The sequence below is a fragment of the Pseudorasbora parva genome, chromosome 11, assembly GCF_024679245.1.
Source record: "Pseudorasbora parva isolate DD20220531a chromosome 11, ASM2467924v1, whole genome shotgun sequence".
Lineage (NCBI taxonomy): Eukaryota > Metazoa > Chordata > Actinopteri > Cypriniformes > Gobionidae > Pseudorasbora > Pseudorasbora parva.
In genome coordinates, this window is record NC_090182.1 from 24,942,819 (window position 1) to 24,959,828 (window position 17,010).

At 39.7% G+C, this 17,010-nt stretch overlaps 1 protein-coding gene across 1 annotated transcript; it reads right to left on the reverse strand.

The window, feature by feature from the left end:
- Positions 1 to 832: 832 nt before the first annotated feature.
- lcp2b (lymphocyte cytosolic protein 2b) lies at positions 833 to 16,849 on the reverse strand. Its single transcript, XM_067457504.1, has 15 exons — positions 16,620 to 16,849; positions 16,093 to 16,155; positions 15,250 to 15,296; positions 5,455 to 5,520; positions 5,315 to 5,343; positions 5,176 to 5,210; positions 4,904 to 5,096; positions 4,739 to 4,812; positions 4,591 to 4,651; positions 4,432 to 4,518; positions 4,287 to 4,338; positions 4,127 to 4,193; positions 3,784 to 3,858; positions 3,402 to 3,557; positions 833 to 1,116 (listed from the first exon to the last, which is right to left on the reverse strand). Exons 1-15 carry the CDS (start codon positions 16,695 to 16,697, stop codon positions 991 to 993), a joined length of 1,209 nt encoding a protein of 402 aa, XP_067313605.1. The 5' UTR covers positions 16,698 to 16,849; the 3' UTR covers positions 833 to 990.
- Between the last annotated feature and the right edge of the window lie 161 nt (positions 16,850 to 17,010).

The following is a 17,010-nucleotide window of genomic DNA, read 5'->3' on the forward strand; positions in this document are numbered from 1 at the left end:
AAGACATTAATCTGTGCCCGCCGTCAGTGCTAACGCAAACATATTATCACCTAAAACATCCCCCAAATCCTCCAGGCCTATCGATAATTCATTTTATTTCATTGAGCCATAATGTTTGGCAAGAAAACATGTTGGCTGCATCTATTGCTGAGCTATCCAGTTAAGCATGAGCATCTTTGTATATTTCAACAGTTACTTCCATCTGTGTTGTCGGCTCTTTTTGTGGATTATAAAGCCTTGCCATAGCCGTATTTTAGATTGATTACTGTAAAATAATAATGAACTAATAGATTTTTCTTTTGGATGTACGTTAACAGTAACCTTTGCATAATACACAACAGAATGCTTCTATTTATATACTTTGATTACAGTAAACATAACCTGTTCATGGTTATGTTTCAGTCGGTCAAAATGGAATGAGAGGGTCTTTTCTTATGTTCTTCTTGATGTATGTTTAACCACTACACCCTTTGTTTTCAGTGAAGACCCAGCTGCTGCAGTGTAACCTGACCGTGTGCTTCACACACCCTAAAAAAATGGCGTGCCTCCAGACTGATGTGGAAACCCCAACATGGTTAAGCCGTGCACAGATGATGAAAGACTAAATATGTAATTCAAAGAAGCACACTTATAAGGTGAAGTTTACTGCAATATACTTAAACAGTACAATTCAATAGGCAACATTAAGATCACACACTAAAAGCATTAGAAATGTTTAAGTTAAAACAGACAAATGTACAGTGAGTTGCTAGGTAAAGTTGCCACCATCTAAAGTTGAGTGTAAAAATGCCTCTTGATACCTGATTGAATCAAACTAAATATGATTTATTCATTTAGTCATGTACTTTATTGAGATGACTGCTTACACATCCTGGCGTTGAATGCCAACCTTATGAATGCTCATTATCCAGACAAAGAGTCTGAATTCCATTAAAGTCTTTTTGACACTGGAATGCTAACTGGGTATTGTTATAAAGACCGTTCTATGGGTCAGAAACCTGCTGGGTGCATAAGACAGCACTGCCGCTGAGGTCCAGCTCCGCGCTCCAGTCCGTCTATCAGAATCAGTGGGGTCTGTGAGTGGTGCGCGATCATGTCCATGACACTGGAGAAATTCTGTGAGACACATGTAGTCGAGTGATTGAGGGAATCTCACTGAACCAATACAAGTCACTAAGGCATTAAATCGAATACAGTCTTCACTCTTTATAGTCAAGTTACTGATTTTATTTAATCTTATGAAGCCTATAGACATGATACACAGATTTATATGGCCTCTAAATTATCAATATGATCGAAACTTTGTTTAAAAATAAATGGGAACACAAAAAATAGATGTTTTCCCAGCTATGATGACTTCCGCTTCTGAGAAACATGGGAATGTGAAAATGGTCAATTATCATCTCTGTGTCTGAATCTGAAATCGCCCACTATACATTATTTGAGGGGACAACTATTTGTTAGTTGTGTCTGAAACCATAATGGACGTTATTGAGTGCACTCACTTGTTTTCATTGACTTCTTCAAGTGAACTGTATTAGTGGACTAACATTGGGATAGTGATTGAAGGTTTAGGGCGGACAATTTTGGATTCAGTTCTGAAAACAGCGACGGCATGCGCATGTGTATTATGTGTCCAGTCTATATGCATGTATTGTTTTTTTTTTTTACAAAGTGACATTGCCAGCTGTTGGCCTGACAGCATAATACAATGTGTTTAGTCATTTTCATGGATCCGTGTGAAGAGGGATCGCTTTGACAACGTTGCTGTCTCTACGCACATTTTTTTTTTTAAACGCAAAGGAAAAACCTTTCTGTTTTTAGTACATTGTTATGTAAACATAGGTCTAAAAATGTTCCCCTTCATGGGTGTGGTGTCTTTTTGCTGGGAAATACTTAAGAATAACTTAGCAGTAAAAATTAAGTCAACTGATACATTTGAGGAATGTTTATTTGTACATTTCTCAATCATCAATGTATTGCTTTATATGTTTTGCCCCCTACAATATTAGATTGATTACTCACACACTTGTACTGATATCAAGCATACACCTTTTTTTTCAGCACATTCATTTTGTCTTAATTTTCTATATCCAGCAAAACTAAACAATCAGATTGAAGGCGATTCTCACAAAACTGTATTTTCTGCTAGTTTTAAGAACCCTTCAAAGGGAAAAAAAAAAAAAAAAAAAAAAAACAGTATAAGGAGTCCATATAAATATAATAAATTTATGCACACCAAATGACTCATTAAAAACTTAACAGAATTAATTTCACAGTGTATACTATGTTTAGACTGGGTAAGCCCAGCCCGATTTGCTTGCAATTGGATTTCACCCTGCAGCTCAGGCTGGAAACCTGTAACTACTTTTATCCTCCTTTGCGGGGGCCAATCACAAACCGGCTTATCTACCTGGTGCGTTATAGGCAGGTTTAACACAATGACGGATAGAGAAGCAATGGACACTTGGTCTGATTAGTTGAAGGACTTTCCAATTGCGTACAGAGTCATTTGAACTATGCCCGCTGATCACGCCTCTTGTGCAGTAAAAATACAGAGTAGACTCCCCAGACCAATATTCAATCTTAAAAGATTGAGCTTGTTCTGGTGATAGCCAGACAATAATATGTGTACAGAGAAACAACAAAGAGCTTGTTTTAATTTTAGACTAGTCAAGCTGCAATACCAAACAGTAACACATGGAGACGCCAACAAAATCCTAAATCAACCGCTTTGACTTGACTGTATAAGACTGTATAACAGATTCTCACACACTTGCTGTACTACTCTTGTACTCTTCAGAAACAATCAGAATATGACAGAACTGTTTTAAAGCAAAGCACACACTGGAATGAATAATTCACTAAAACCCCAATTTGAGTCTCTTTTTTCTCTGAGATCTCTGATGTAATCAGCCTGGCCTTTACATTAGCACGGTTTAGGACTGATTGTTTGAATGAATTTGACTACTGGATCACTAAAAACATTTAACGGCTTAAAATGGTCTGATCACAAACAGAGAAGCAAAATTTCCTCCTACCAGGGTTACAGGTGCTGTAGATGCTCAGTGTGATAAACCACAGACTTCTAAAAGCCTTAACTGCATGATGAAAATGACAATAATGATGCAGAATTTCATCTTAAGTTTTGGCCATATAAATATCAGCAATGGCACCAAATTGCATATTTTGCCGGCTTTAGGCCTTTGAATAAAATCAAGGTGTAGCCCCACTCACCCTCCAAAAAAAGTCTGATATATCAAAATTTCTCAAAACAAACAAAGATTCAACCTGTTCCATTTGTTTGTTTGTTTTATGGCGATTATTTTATGTCAGGCTTTACAGTGATAATCAGAGCACCATTTATGACAGACATCTGTCAGAATCAACAGATACATTACCTCAATGCCATTTAGGCCTGTTCCCAGCGAATATCCATCATTGTTTCCAAGGAAACGGATCTGGATATTGTACACTTTTTGCTGGTGCAGCACCATGAGTGTGTATGGCTGCTCTGTGCAACCCTTTGAGCTGTCTCTCACCAAGAAAGTGCCATCCTAAAAAAAGACAATGTCCACCACTCAGTATATCTTCATTTCATCATACACTTCAATTTTCTATTTTTTCCCTCTTTCTCATATACAGAGAAAAGATCGGGATTGAAGTGTAACGAATTCCAATTCATTCTCTCACATAATCCTTCCTTCATTCAAAATTATTTTAAAGAAGGGATACATTTGAGATAAATCTGAAACATTCCATTACTTTAGTGGTGGAACTCACTTGATTCACTTGTCTGAGTGAGATTTCAGCCTCTGCTCGTGTCATTTGTCCCACATACCACTGTGGATCCATGCCCTGGGTGCATAACAGAAATCCAGCCTTTACAGTGTGGTCTAGTATGTAGCTGCCTTTTTATTATTACAGTAGCAAACACATTTACTATTTTTTGTGATGAGAAATAATGCACAAGACGGGGCTTTTAATTCCTTTGTTTAGCTTCAGTGTTAAACAAAGCACAACAGTGCCATCTTGTGGTTGTAAAGTCTAACTGCATGGGTTTACAGATGGTTTGTAGGTTTGTAAGATGCCTGCTGTCATGATTATAGGTAGTGGTTTCACTAACCCGCCCCATCATCACATTGACTTGTACCGGTGGAGGTGGAAAATCTTCCCTGTGTTGGACGTCAAATCTGTGTTGAAGATTGAAAAAAAATAAGATATGTAAGTGCTACTGATCTCTGACTTTGTATTAACAAATGCAAGTTGTTGCTAAATAAACCTACCTTTGTGTGGGAAATGTTCCTGATTTAGAAGCCATTGGTAAGAGGTTTCTTGCTGTAAGGATACAAAAGTTTAAGTTAAAGTAAATATGATTACCATACAATTCTGAAGGTTTTTAAAAAGTTTTCAAGTGAAACTGAATTTTACCTAATTTGCCCATATCTTTTTTTGACTGAGCAGATGAGCCAGGTTTCTTACTGCGATCTACCTGCGGTACAGCCGGACCAGGTTTGGCTGTGGATATGTTTTGCAGAACATTCAGACATCATGATTTCATTAATGAAATTTGAAATTGAGCTCACTCACATTGATTGGGGGGAATGAAAGGCCTGTGTGGAGAGGGATCCGGTCGTGATGGAGGCTTAGTCTGAAAGTAAGAAAGAATTTACTTGTGCACGACATTACAGCGTTTACTGTAAGAAGAGTTAGGGATTGTGTAAAGATTTTTACTTACATTCATAATCCCTCTGGGAAAAAATGCTGACCTGTTGTCCGGGGGTAGTCTTGGAGAACCACGTGGGCCACTGTCTACACAGAGCCACACAATCGAAAGAGTGAGGGAATCTTCTGATTTAAATATTTTGTTCATGTGCATAGTAGTGATTTGTGTTAGAGTTACCTAAATAATCACCATCACCCAGAGGCTTGGCAACACGAAAGTGAGTTGGTATTTCAGAAGGTATTTCACTAGGCGGTGGTTCATAGTCATCATCAGAATCCACAGCTTCCTCATGTGATGCTGCACATATGTAATTGTCTTCAAACTCGTTGTTATCTGGCTGCTCATAGTCATTGTCACTTCCATCTTGGTCCTAGAAAAAAATTAATGCACTTTTTGCATTTAATATTAATGTCCAAAAATGGTGGTGAGAAGACTTAAAAGTGACTTACAAATTCATCAGAATCCCAACCTCCTGTACTGGGTTCTGCTCTCCCCCCCCAAAGAAAATATTAAAAACATTTTAGGTTTTTCATGTAATGGGTGAATTATAACCACAGTTGTTTATGTAGCTGCACAATAGTTAGTTACCTTGGTTTGTAGACATCTGATGATCTGATCTAGTTAAGACAAAGTTTTAGCATGTTTGACAAACTCAAACATGTCAAAAGAAAAAAAGTTTTGTATAAAAAATAATAGTGTAATAAATATGAGGTATTGATGTTGCTTACCTATGAAACAGATTCTTCTTTTGTTTGTTATTCTGATTAATATCTTTGCAGATCTTTGTGATAAATCTTTCAAATAGTAAAACAAAAGTAAATAAATATATAGCAATGATCATTACCAGCTTATATCAGATATGGTTTCACAGCAGGGATTAGATTAAGCCAGGTTTATGCCTTATACAGTTATAGCATTTGAGAAGCTTTTTATCAAAGTGCCTTAGAAAAAAAAAAAAACACATTACTGATGTGCATCTTGAGACAAAACTATGGCATATTTTAAGATATGTCAGTGCAAGTTCCTTTTAGTAAAAACAGCTCAAACATTAATTCCCGTTTGTGACTATCTTTAGCCTTGTCTGTAAAACCAGGGGATAAATATATTTTTAAATACGGTATACATTTTATTTTATTTTTTCATCAGCATTTGAACACAAGTTTAAATTAAGATACATTATGTAAACCGTCCAGTCACTTTGTATCATATGTGACTTTTTCACTTTGCAGGCTTTTTAGTGTCTTGATTTGTGAGTATATAATCTATATCAGTGTTTCTGTAGCTCAAACAGTAGAGCATGATGCTTCCAATGCCATGGTCATGTGTTTAGTTCCCAGGGAATGCATGAACTGATGAAATAAATTACCCTTACGAAAAAGAAGTTTATTCAAGTGTGCTATTAGTATTTTTCTTTTAAACTAAAAATGCACTATTTATGCACTTCTCAGAAATAAGGTATAGTAGTAATAAAGTATATTAACAAACACAATTGGTTGTGTTTAATCTTTTGATTGAGGTGCATTTAAAATATTTTTTTTATATATATATTATATTGTCATACATTGTTTGAAAATATTGATTCACAAAGAAAACAGATGTGTTCCTAATTCTGAGTGTCTGAATTTTTGTGTAGACTTAGCCTGGATGCCAGCCGAACTTAGCCCCGCCCACAAAATTTGTAGGTTGGGCGGTTCGGTCTGGCCACGATCCTCGATCATATTCTGACTATGACCACGTCAGGCTAGTGTAGACTAGTCCACTGTAGCATACAGAGAAATTTACATCAACTCTTTACTGTGTCCCCTCCATTGACTGAATTTTCTGGCTATCCATGTTTTCACTGTTATAGTGTAGGGCAGCAGCGGCTCGTCCATAGAGGGCGCTGGGGCGCCAACCTCCCACCGGCCTGCCTGCCTGTTTTTATTTTTATTATTATAATTTATTTTTTAATAATCTCTCATTTTGACACATAATGTGTATTAATTATATGCTAATAATAGTTTTACTTTAGAATGTGTTTAGAACTCACTTTGATATTTGCATTCACTTTCAACGCCGTTACGTTTATAATGTTGCTGCAGTAGCCAATAGACTGTTTTCCGGGGCTCGAGTTCGCTCAGCCCGCAGTGCTGTAATTTAAACCAATGGTTCTCCGGTTGCTATGCAAAAAAAGTTTAGATTTCACCAATCATCGTTGTCTAATTTTATGGTTTTGGGGTGCTGAAAATATCACCTGTAGCTCTGAGATTAGAGCAGTGCACTGCTGAACCATGGGACATTCAGCCTGGCGGGGCAGGCATAGTCGAGTTGAGCTAGTCGTGGGAGTTGAACTTTCCCCAAATTAAGTTAAATTGCAGAAAAACTCCTTGAAAAAGAACTCGGACCAGACAAGCCAGAAGGGAATAGATGTGAGAAAAGGAGAAAACCTACAAGAGAAGCTTTTTCTGAGATCTGAGACTTTTTCTATCTGGACACGGAGCATAATAAACAGGCAACTTGTTCATCATTACCTGTGAAACTCGATTTCTAGTATGGCAGTTAAATATTGTCTTTTTTATTAGACTATTGGTATTGACTGGTTTGAGTTCTTTTATTGCTAGAGGCCACTATGAGACATCATCTAAAAGAGTACTGAATATACAGGTGAAAACACAGGGGAAGTAGAAGCAGAAACACATGATAGAAGATTGCTTACAAACATTGAACAGCATATAAATCAAAACTGCCCAACTTTACTGAATGAAATGTCGAACCAGGAAAGGTTAACAACTGTGAAGCTTTGGGCGTGTTGATGGAGTCGATCTACTCGGTTTTTATCTTCGTTCTGAATACCATCTGGATGTAGTCTTTGATAAAATTTAATTTTCTAAGCTTTTGTTTAAAATATCGCTTTTTTATGAAACATTCAAATGTTGATCAAAAATACAAATAAGAAAATACATGAAGCTTGCTTGAATAAAATGTTTTTAAATGGAAAGAGGTAAAGTACAGTTAAAGGCATATTTCATGTATAGAACATTAATAGGCCTATACTACATATGTATAGCAACATAGTAAGTTCACTATAACTTGTAAGTATACTTGTAGTATAAAACTACAAAACTAGTCGTTTACATAGAGTATAATTCAAAGTGTACTTTCATAAACTAAAATGTACTAAAAGTAATAAAATAGTAAACTACTTGTAAGTCACTTGTAGTATGCAGGTGCTGGTCATATAATTAGAATATCATCAAAAAGTTGATTTATTTCACTAATTCCATTCAAAAAGGGAAACTTGTTTATTGTATTCATTCATTACACATAGACTGATATATTTCAAATGTTTATTTATTTTAATTTTGATGATTATAACTTCAAATTCAGTAATAAAAACAACAACAAAAAACCAATTCAGTATCTCAGAAAATTAGAAAATTGTGAAAAGGTTCAATACTGAAGACACATGGTGCCAAACTCTAATTAGCTAATTAACTCTGCAAATGCCTTTAAATGGTCTCTCAATCTAGTTCTGTAGGCCACACGATCATGGGGAAGACTGCTGACTTGACAGTTGTCCAGAAGACGACCATTGACACCTTGCACAAGGAGGGTAAGACACAAAAGGTCAGTGCAAAAGAGGATGGCTGCTCACAGAGCTCTGTGTCCAAACACATTAATAGAGAGGCGAAAGGAAGGAAAACATGTCAGTCCCTCCAGGATTTCACGGGCCTTTTTTGTGATTGTTGCGGCCTAAAATCCCTGATGTTGCGACCACTTTTTCTTAAAAGTTGTGATGTTTTTCTGCATTTTTTTTTCTAGGTTAAAACGGCAAAGGTTGTACATTTTTACTTAAAGTGCTCATATTAAGTTTTTTTTTTTTTTTTTTTTTTTTTTTGCTTTTCCCCTGTTCTTTATTATAATATCTTTTTTGTTTATTTTATAGGTTTACAAAGTGAAAAAGCCCAAAGTAGGACAGCTTTTACTTCAGAGACAAATGTACTTTGTAATACACATTTTAATGCTCGCCTATAGCTGCTAGCATGGAACACCCTCATAATTTATTTGAATCATTAAATCATTACAAATTACAAAGGGTATTGATAAGGAGAACAAAACTAACCTTTAGTAACCTTATAAGAAGGCAAAACAAATTATTTAAAATAATAAAACAAAGATTAAATTAAAATGCTAACTATATTTTTGACTACTTTTTGAATTTTGTAATGATGGTATGGTTTCACTATAATAATTGATTTGATTTGAGATTTTTTTAAATCTAAAATTAATAGATATTGTTTTATATAAATTAATACATTTCTTCGCTTTTTAATGAACTATATTGATATTTTTTTTCTGTGATTCATCTTAATTAATTGCCATTAAAAGCACTCTCTATATATATCCCAATTACCTCCAAATTAATGTAGAAACAACAAAAAATATTTAATGGAACCTTTTTATCTTTTTAGGCCAGTATCACTGATAGTAATACAGCTTCTGATGTCTCTATGAAATAATATTTAATTCAGACTTAAATGAAATAACACATTAACAATTATTAATCTTCAAAAAATATAACTTTTCATTCAGGATTTTTTCAAAAGTGAGGATTGGGCCTAACAGGTTAAGAGTGACAACAAAGAGAATGCTGTATGAAAAACTCACTCAACGCCCAGATTCAAGTTCTCTTTCGCGCTTTAACGAACAATAACACACACAATTATGCCTAGATGCCAGTTTTGTTAAGTTTCTTCATAAGAACAGCCTTAAAACAGTTAAATAACGTCTTAAATGAGTTGAAAGAGGTGTGAGAAAACGAGAAGTGTGAGATACGCATCATGTGCAACAGCGAAGATCTTTTAAAGTGACAGTAACCACTTATAATGACAATGTAAAGAACAAAAGTAATTGCTCACTAAATATGCCCTGCTCTTGACTAAATAACTTTAGTACCTTTAATAAGGATTAATCTATATACAATTCATAAAAATCTCAAATCGTGATCATATAATGTAACAGTAGCCAGGGGATTACAGAAAATAAATATTTACCAGCTGAGTCTTCTCCCGTTTCTAGAATGGTTTCTACTTCCGCCCCCTGCGCAGATATCAATAATTATTATTATTATTATTGCGCAGGTATCAGCAGCGCAATTAGGTTGCCATTGTCACGTACACACAAAGGAAATGGTGCGAGGACTCAAGTGCAGAAAAGGATATATTTATTACAAAATAAACATAAACTCAAAACAAACACCCACGAGGGGGCAAAACACATAATAGAACATAAACTAAAACTCAAAACATACCATTAGAAGTCACTGGGGAAACGGGAGACGCAGACATTACACAAGGATCCAACACAGACTGACAAACACAAGGAGATTATAAAGGGAACAAACAAGGCAGATAATGAGGGAGAACAGGTGGGGCAAATTAACCAATAATCAGATAACAAGGGGGAGGGAACTGACAGGGACACGAGCACATGCTCAACATAACAAGACCCACAAGTGCACACAAGACAGGACAGGCATGTGACATTACCCCCTCCTTAAGGAGCGGCTACCAGACGCTCCACTAGGGACGGGAGGGACAGACCCGGGCGGGACGGGAGGGACAGACCAGGGAGGGACGGGAGGGACAGACCAGGGAGGGACGGGAGGGACAGACCAGGGAGGGACGGGAGGGACAGACCAGGGAGGGACGGGAGGGACAGACCAGGGGGGCACGGGAGGGACAGACAAAGAAGGTACAGACAAGGGAGGGGTAAACAAGGGAGGAACGAGGAAAACAAAAAGTTCAGGAGGCCATGGTGGCCCACAAAGTTCAGGCACCCAGGGCGGCGCGGTCAGAGCAGGGTGCTGGTTTTGCGCGGGCAGGCCAGTGCGCCGGGGCGGCGCACGGAGAGCAGGACGCCTCAGGGGCGCACGGAGAGCAGGACGCCTCAGGGGCGCACGGAGAGCAGGACGCCTCAGGGGCGCACGGAGAGCAGGACGCCTCAGGGGCGCACGGAGAGCAGGACGCCTCAGGGGCGCAGGCAGAGCAGGACGCCTCAGCGGCGCAGGCAGAGCAGGAAGCCTCAGCGGCGCAGGCAGAGCAGGAAGCCTCAGCGGCGCAGGCAGAGCAGGGCACCAGGGAGGCGCGGTGAGAGCTGGATGCCTGGGAGGCGCGGTGAGAGCTGGACGCCTGGGAGGCGCGGTGAGAGCTGGACGCCTGGGAGGCATCTCCGGCCCAGCGGCGTCCACAGGAACAGAGTCCACCGGCATAGGAACAACCAGAACTGGGACCACCGGAACACAATCCACCGGCACTGGGACCACCGGAACATGATCCACCCGTACAGGGACCACCGGAACACGATCCACCGGCACTGGGACCACCGGAACACGATCCACCGGCACTGGGACCACCGGAACACGATCCACCGGCACTGGGACCACCGGAACACGATCCACCGGCACTGGGACCACCGGAACACGATCCACCGGCACAGGGACCACCGGAACACGATCCACCGGCACAGGGACCACCGGAACACGATCCACCGGCACAGGGACCACCGGAACACGATCCACAGGCACAGGGACCACCGGAACACGATCCACAGGTACAGGGACCACCGGAACACGATCCACCGGTACAGGGACCACCGGTACACGATCCACCGGCACACGGACCACCGGAACACGATCCACCGGCACAGGGACCACCGGAACATGATCCACCGGCACAGGGACTACCGGAACACGATCCACCGGCACAGGCACGAAGGGAGACTTCCTTCTCCTCCTCCGTTTCAGGACCACTGGAACACAATCCGCCGGTACTGGGACCACCGGAATACGATCCTCCGGAATCGGGACCACCGGAACATGATCCACCGGCATAGGGACCACCGGAACACGATCCGCCGGTACTGGGACCACCGGAATACGATCTGCCAGCAAAGAGACCACCGGAATACGATCCACCGGTACTGGAACCCCTGGAATCGGGACCACCGGAGCAGGCACGGAGGGGGCTTTTCTCCTCCTCCTCCGTTTCGGGACCACCGGAGCAGGGACCACCGGAACACGATCTGCCGGTACTGGGACCACCGGAATACGATCCGCCGGCATTGGGACCACCGGAATACGATCCACCGGCAAAGGGACCACTGGAACACGATCCACCGGCAATGGGACCACCGGAACGCGATCCACCGGCATTGGGACCACCGGAATTGGGACCACCAGAGCAGGCACGGAGGGAGCCTTCCTTCTCCTCTTCCGTCTGGAGACCACCGGAACAGGGACCACCGGAGCTATCCGGACCCTGGTCCTAGAGGGACTGGAGTCCAGCCGGTCCACAAACTCCCAAAAGTCCGGAGTCCCCATTTTCTCCACCTCCGTGGGACTGAGAGGCATGTCCAGGCAGAGGTTAAAAACCTCTGCCTTCTCTGTGTCGTTAAGGTACAGGTGATGCACCTCCTTGAGGAATTGACAGGCGAACTCTCTTACACCCGCCCCCTGTTGGCGGATGTATTTAGAGTTCACCTGCCGCATCACCTGTACGCACCTGGTTAGCTCCATAGTCCAACGAGCAAACAACAAACAAAACAAAAACAAAAAAATCCTCTTGCTGAATCCTCTAGGGTTGGATCCTTCTGTCACGTTACAGACAAAGGAAATGGTGCGAGGACTCAAGTGCAGAAAAGGATATATTTATTACAAAATAAACATAAACTCAAAACAAACACCCACGAGGGGGCAAAACACATAATAGAACATAAACTAAAACTCAAAACATACCATTAGAAGTCACTGGGGAAACGGGAGACGCAGACATTACACAAGGATCCAACACAGACTGACAAACACAAGGAGATTATAAAGGGAACAAACAAGGCAGATAATGAGGGAGAACAGGTGGGGCAAATTAACCAATAATCAGATAACAAGGGGGAGGGAACTGACAGGGACACGAGCACATGCTCAACATAACAAGACCCACAAGTGCACACAAGACAGGACAGGCATGTGACAGCCATGTCGAGGCCACAAATGGTTTGAAATTTGTTTGACGTGTCGATTGTATGAGTCGGCGTTTCATACAAGATCTGGCAACTGAACAACCTTGGAATAACATATTTGTGATTATTCAAAGAATGAGGTTTGGGCCATACAAATTACGGGAGATTTCCGGGAGAAATTACAAAACGGCAGGGAGAGGGGCAGGAGATAAGTGTGAAATACGGAGACTCCCGGCAAAAACGGGAGTGTTGAAAGGTATGGCCCGGTTCGTATGAAAAATTGGTAATGCTAAAGCTGTCATGTGGACCTGGAAGCGCTCCAGTACCACACCATACCTGGAGGTATGGTCCACCGGTGGTCCATATTCCACCAGTAGGAATATAGTGTGGCCCCTTTAAGAGATGCGCATTCCCTGTTGAACTGCCGGTATTTTGTGTGTGTGTGCGCGCCGAACTGTGCGGCAATAACACAAATAGTGTGAGAAAAACAGACTTAGTTATTCAGTAAAGTAACCAGTTTAATCATTTGGGCTGCTTGTAATGTATTTAGTTCAATAAAACACATGTACTGTAAGTGGTGAAGGTGTTAATGATTTACCTCAGACATGAGTGAGAGTGAGCTTGCAGTGCATCGCGCTCAGACTGCAGAGAATGTGCTAGGTGAAAAACTTATTTTTCTTTCGACCTGGAGTCTAATGAAAGTTAAACAGAAAATATGAAAGCTTGTAGGCAATAACTGCACTTTTGATTTAGAATAATAAAGGTAATGTTAACCTTTTTCTTTCTATATTAATGTTTGCTGCTGCATCCTTTACGTCTATGGCTTATCTCGATTTCTCCAACTATAAGCTATGCCACGGATCAAATAGAAAATACGCGCTGCATTAATAAATGTAGTGCCTTTAAAACGAATGACACACACACACACACACAGTTTGCTGACGTATGACGCCGCTTAGCAGGAGACGGCGATGATTCGTCAAAGTTGCAGAAAAGTTGCGGTGATTGGTCAAAATTGAGAGTCGCACTGACTGCACAGGGATTTGTTGAAGTTGCGTTAATAGTTGCAATCGCGACATCGTGAAATCCTGGAGGTACTGACATGTGGTAGAAAAAAGTGTACAAGTAATAGGGATAACCGCACCCTGGAGAGGATTGTGAAACAAACTCCATTCAAAAATGTGGGGGAGATTCACAAAGATTGGACTGCAGCTGGAGTCAGTGCTTCAAGAACCACTACGCACACACGTATGCAAGACATGGGTTTCATTCCTTGTGTCAAGCCACTCTTGAACAACAGACAGCGTCAGAAGCATCTTGCCTGGGCTAAAGACAAAAAAGACTGGACTGCTGCTGAGTGGTCAAAAGTTATGTTCTCTGATAAAAGTAAATTCTGCATTTCCTTTGGAAATCAGGTCCAGTGTAAGGTTTACATAGTCCGTGATGGTTTGGGGTCCCATGGCAACTGCTGGTGTTGGTCCACTGAGGTGCAAGGTCAACACAGCCGTATACCAGGACGTTTTAGAGCACTCCTTGCTTCCTGCTGCTGACCAACTTTATGGAGATGCATATTTTATTTTTCAACAGGACCTGGCACCTTCTTACAGTGCCAAAGCAACCAGCATCCCTATTCTTAATTGGCCAGCAAACTAGCCTGACCTTAACCCCATAAAAAATCTATGGGGTATTGTGAAGAGGAAGATGCGATACGCCAGACCCAACAATGCAGAAGAGCTAAAGTTCACTATCAGAGCAACCTGGGCTCTCATAAAACCTGAGCAGTGCCACAGACTGATCAATGCTAAGCCACATTGCTGCAGTAATTCAGGCAAAAGGAGTCCCAAAAAAGTATTGAGTGCTGTACATGCTCATACTTTTCAAGTTCATACTTTTCATTTGGCCAAGATTTCTAAAAAAAATACTTTATTTGTATTAAGCTATATTGTAATTTTCTGAGATACTGAATTTGGGATTTTCTTAGTTGTCAGTTATAACTTATAATATATATATAAGCTTTAAAAATATATAAGTCTGTGTAATGAATGAATATAAATATACAAGTTTCTTTTTTGAATGGAATTAGTGAAATAAATAAACTGTTTGACAATATTATAATTATATGACCAGCTCCCTGTAGATGCAGTAAAATGAGAAACTTAGTTGTGCTCTTACAGTTTACTATAGTACATTTAAAGGTATACTTTATATTCTAAAAGTGAGCCAGTTTAGTTCCAAGCAGTATTGAAATAGTACACTTATATGTTTACTACTAGTCCATTGTTTTTAGTATACTTACTACATAAAGTATACATATACTTGAACATTGCTTATGTACTTCATAAAATTAACTTGAAGTATACTTCTTTTTCATAAGGGCAGGCTATGGGCCTACATCTTAAACCTTGGATAAAGTGACTGCAAAATCAGACAGAACAGGGCCATAGACACATCCCCTTTATCCCTATGTTCAGTTTATTCATTGTGCCATCTATGATATTTTTGTTCTTGTTGTTGAGCTTAAAACTTACGGAATATGTGTTGTGGGAAACTTCCTAATGTCCTTCTCAGTCATATTCTAGAACAAGATAGAAACAGGAATTATTAGTTCTATATTCATTTTTCATGTTTAAGCACATTTTGGAGCATATTATATAGTACTGTGCAGAAGTCATGTTGGATTTTTCAAAAAACCTTTTCTTTAATGTGCCAGCAGGAAATCTGTTTATGTTTCCAAACATTACTTAAGCCATTTATTGTAATAATCAAGCAAGATTTTGCATGCACAAGGAGTCCAAAAAACAACAACAACAAAAAAAACGGATCTAATCGAGTCCATCTGGGATAACATGAATAGACATAAAAAAGAGAAAGACTATATTCTCTGCTATCTATTAAGAGAAATAGAAATATAGCTGCAAAACTTCAGACCTCGGAGAGTTTTAGGCACTTGTGAAAAAATACAATATGGGGATGTTTGAAAAAAAAAGAGTCAAAGTTTTTATTTATCACTTAATTGTACACCCACGCACTTTTTTTATATGTTTTATTCAAGATGCTTGGAGAAGTTTCTGCAGTTCATATGCATTTAGTCTCTTCATGACTGATCTCGGTGTGGAACATGTGCATACAAAAATCTGATTATTCAAGGCAAAATGAATGTTTGGACATTCATTTTCAAAATACATTGAACACGTGAAAGTATATTTCTGCACACTATAGTTAAAAATAAATAACCACCTTTAAACCTTTTAAGAGTCTAACATGCCTAACATTTCCATAATACTGTATATTATTTAATGATGATTATCTGCAGTACAGTTTAAATTGGAAATCATTTTTAATTTGTAGTATATTGTCACATAAAGACTTACCAAGAATCTTGCACCACTAATATTGCTTTTCTTCACCACTCTGTCACACCCTGGCAGTTTCATCTAAAAACAGAAAAAAAGTGTGATGGCTGAAAACTGTCATGCTTCACACTTTAGCTCAGTCATATACTTTTTAAAAACACTTTATTGACTATGAACGGTATAAGTTTTATAAACTGAATACGGAGTTTTGTATTTTTGACAAAATTCTAGCAAGATAAGGCTATAAATTAGCTGAGGTTATCAGAAACATTACACCACTCAAATAAAACCACATTGCATGGCAATCTATCAGCCACACTTCAACTGAAGAACAACAGTGCAACTGTAAAAAAAGATCTACAAAGATTACCCCCCCCCCCCCCCCCATAGAGCATTCAGAGTCTGCTAGAGGCCTTGTTATTAAAAACCTCAATAATATCTGTCAGCAGGAGGGTTACGTGCACTTTATAATGTTAACAACTGATATCAATATATTTTCCTTTAATAAATGCATCATGCTCTTTTACAGTATAGGATGTACTCACTTTTTTGAGATAGTCAGCCAAGTTTCCAGAGTTCCAGCCCATCACTTCTGATTTGGTCGGTAGACTTTCAAAACTCATTGTGATTGGTGTAGATGTTTTTCCAGTTTAGTGAAAATGGTCTGTTCTACAGTTGCAGATGCTTCTTGCTGTTGAGTTTTTATATTAGACTCTATAGATGGCTATAAAGTATACAGCATTGCAAGGCGCTTGTCTTGCTTGTGGCTAGTTGGTCTGACTGAGCGTGATAATAGTGTTGACGCAGAATAGCTGGCTCTCAGCTCTCACTGTTTCCTGTAACTTTGTATAGAGGAAGTGCCTCATCATCACCAAAGATGTGAAATTCAAAGCGTAGGTTTACAAAGCATGACTGTATATATGCAGTTAATTGCAC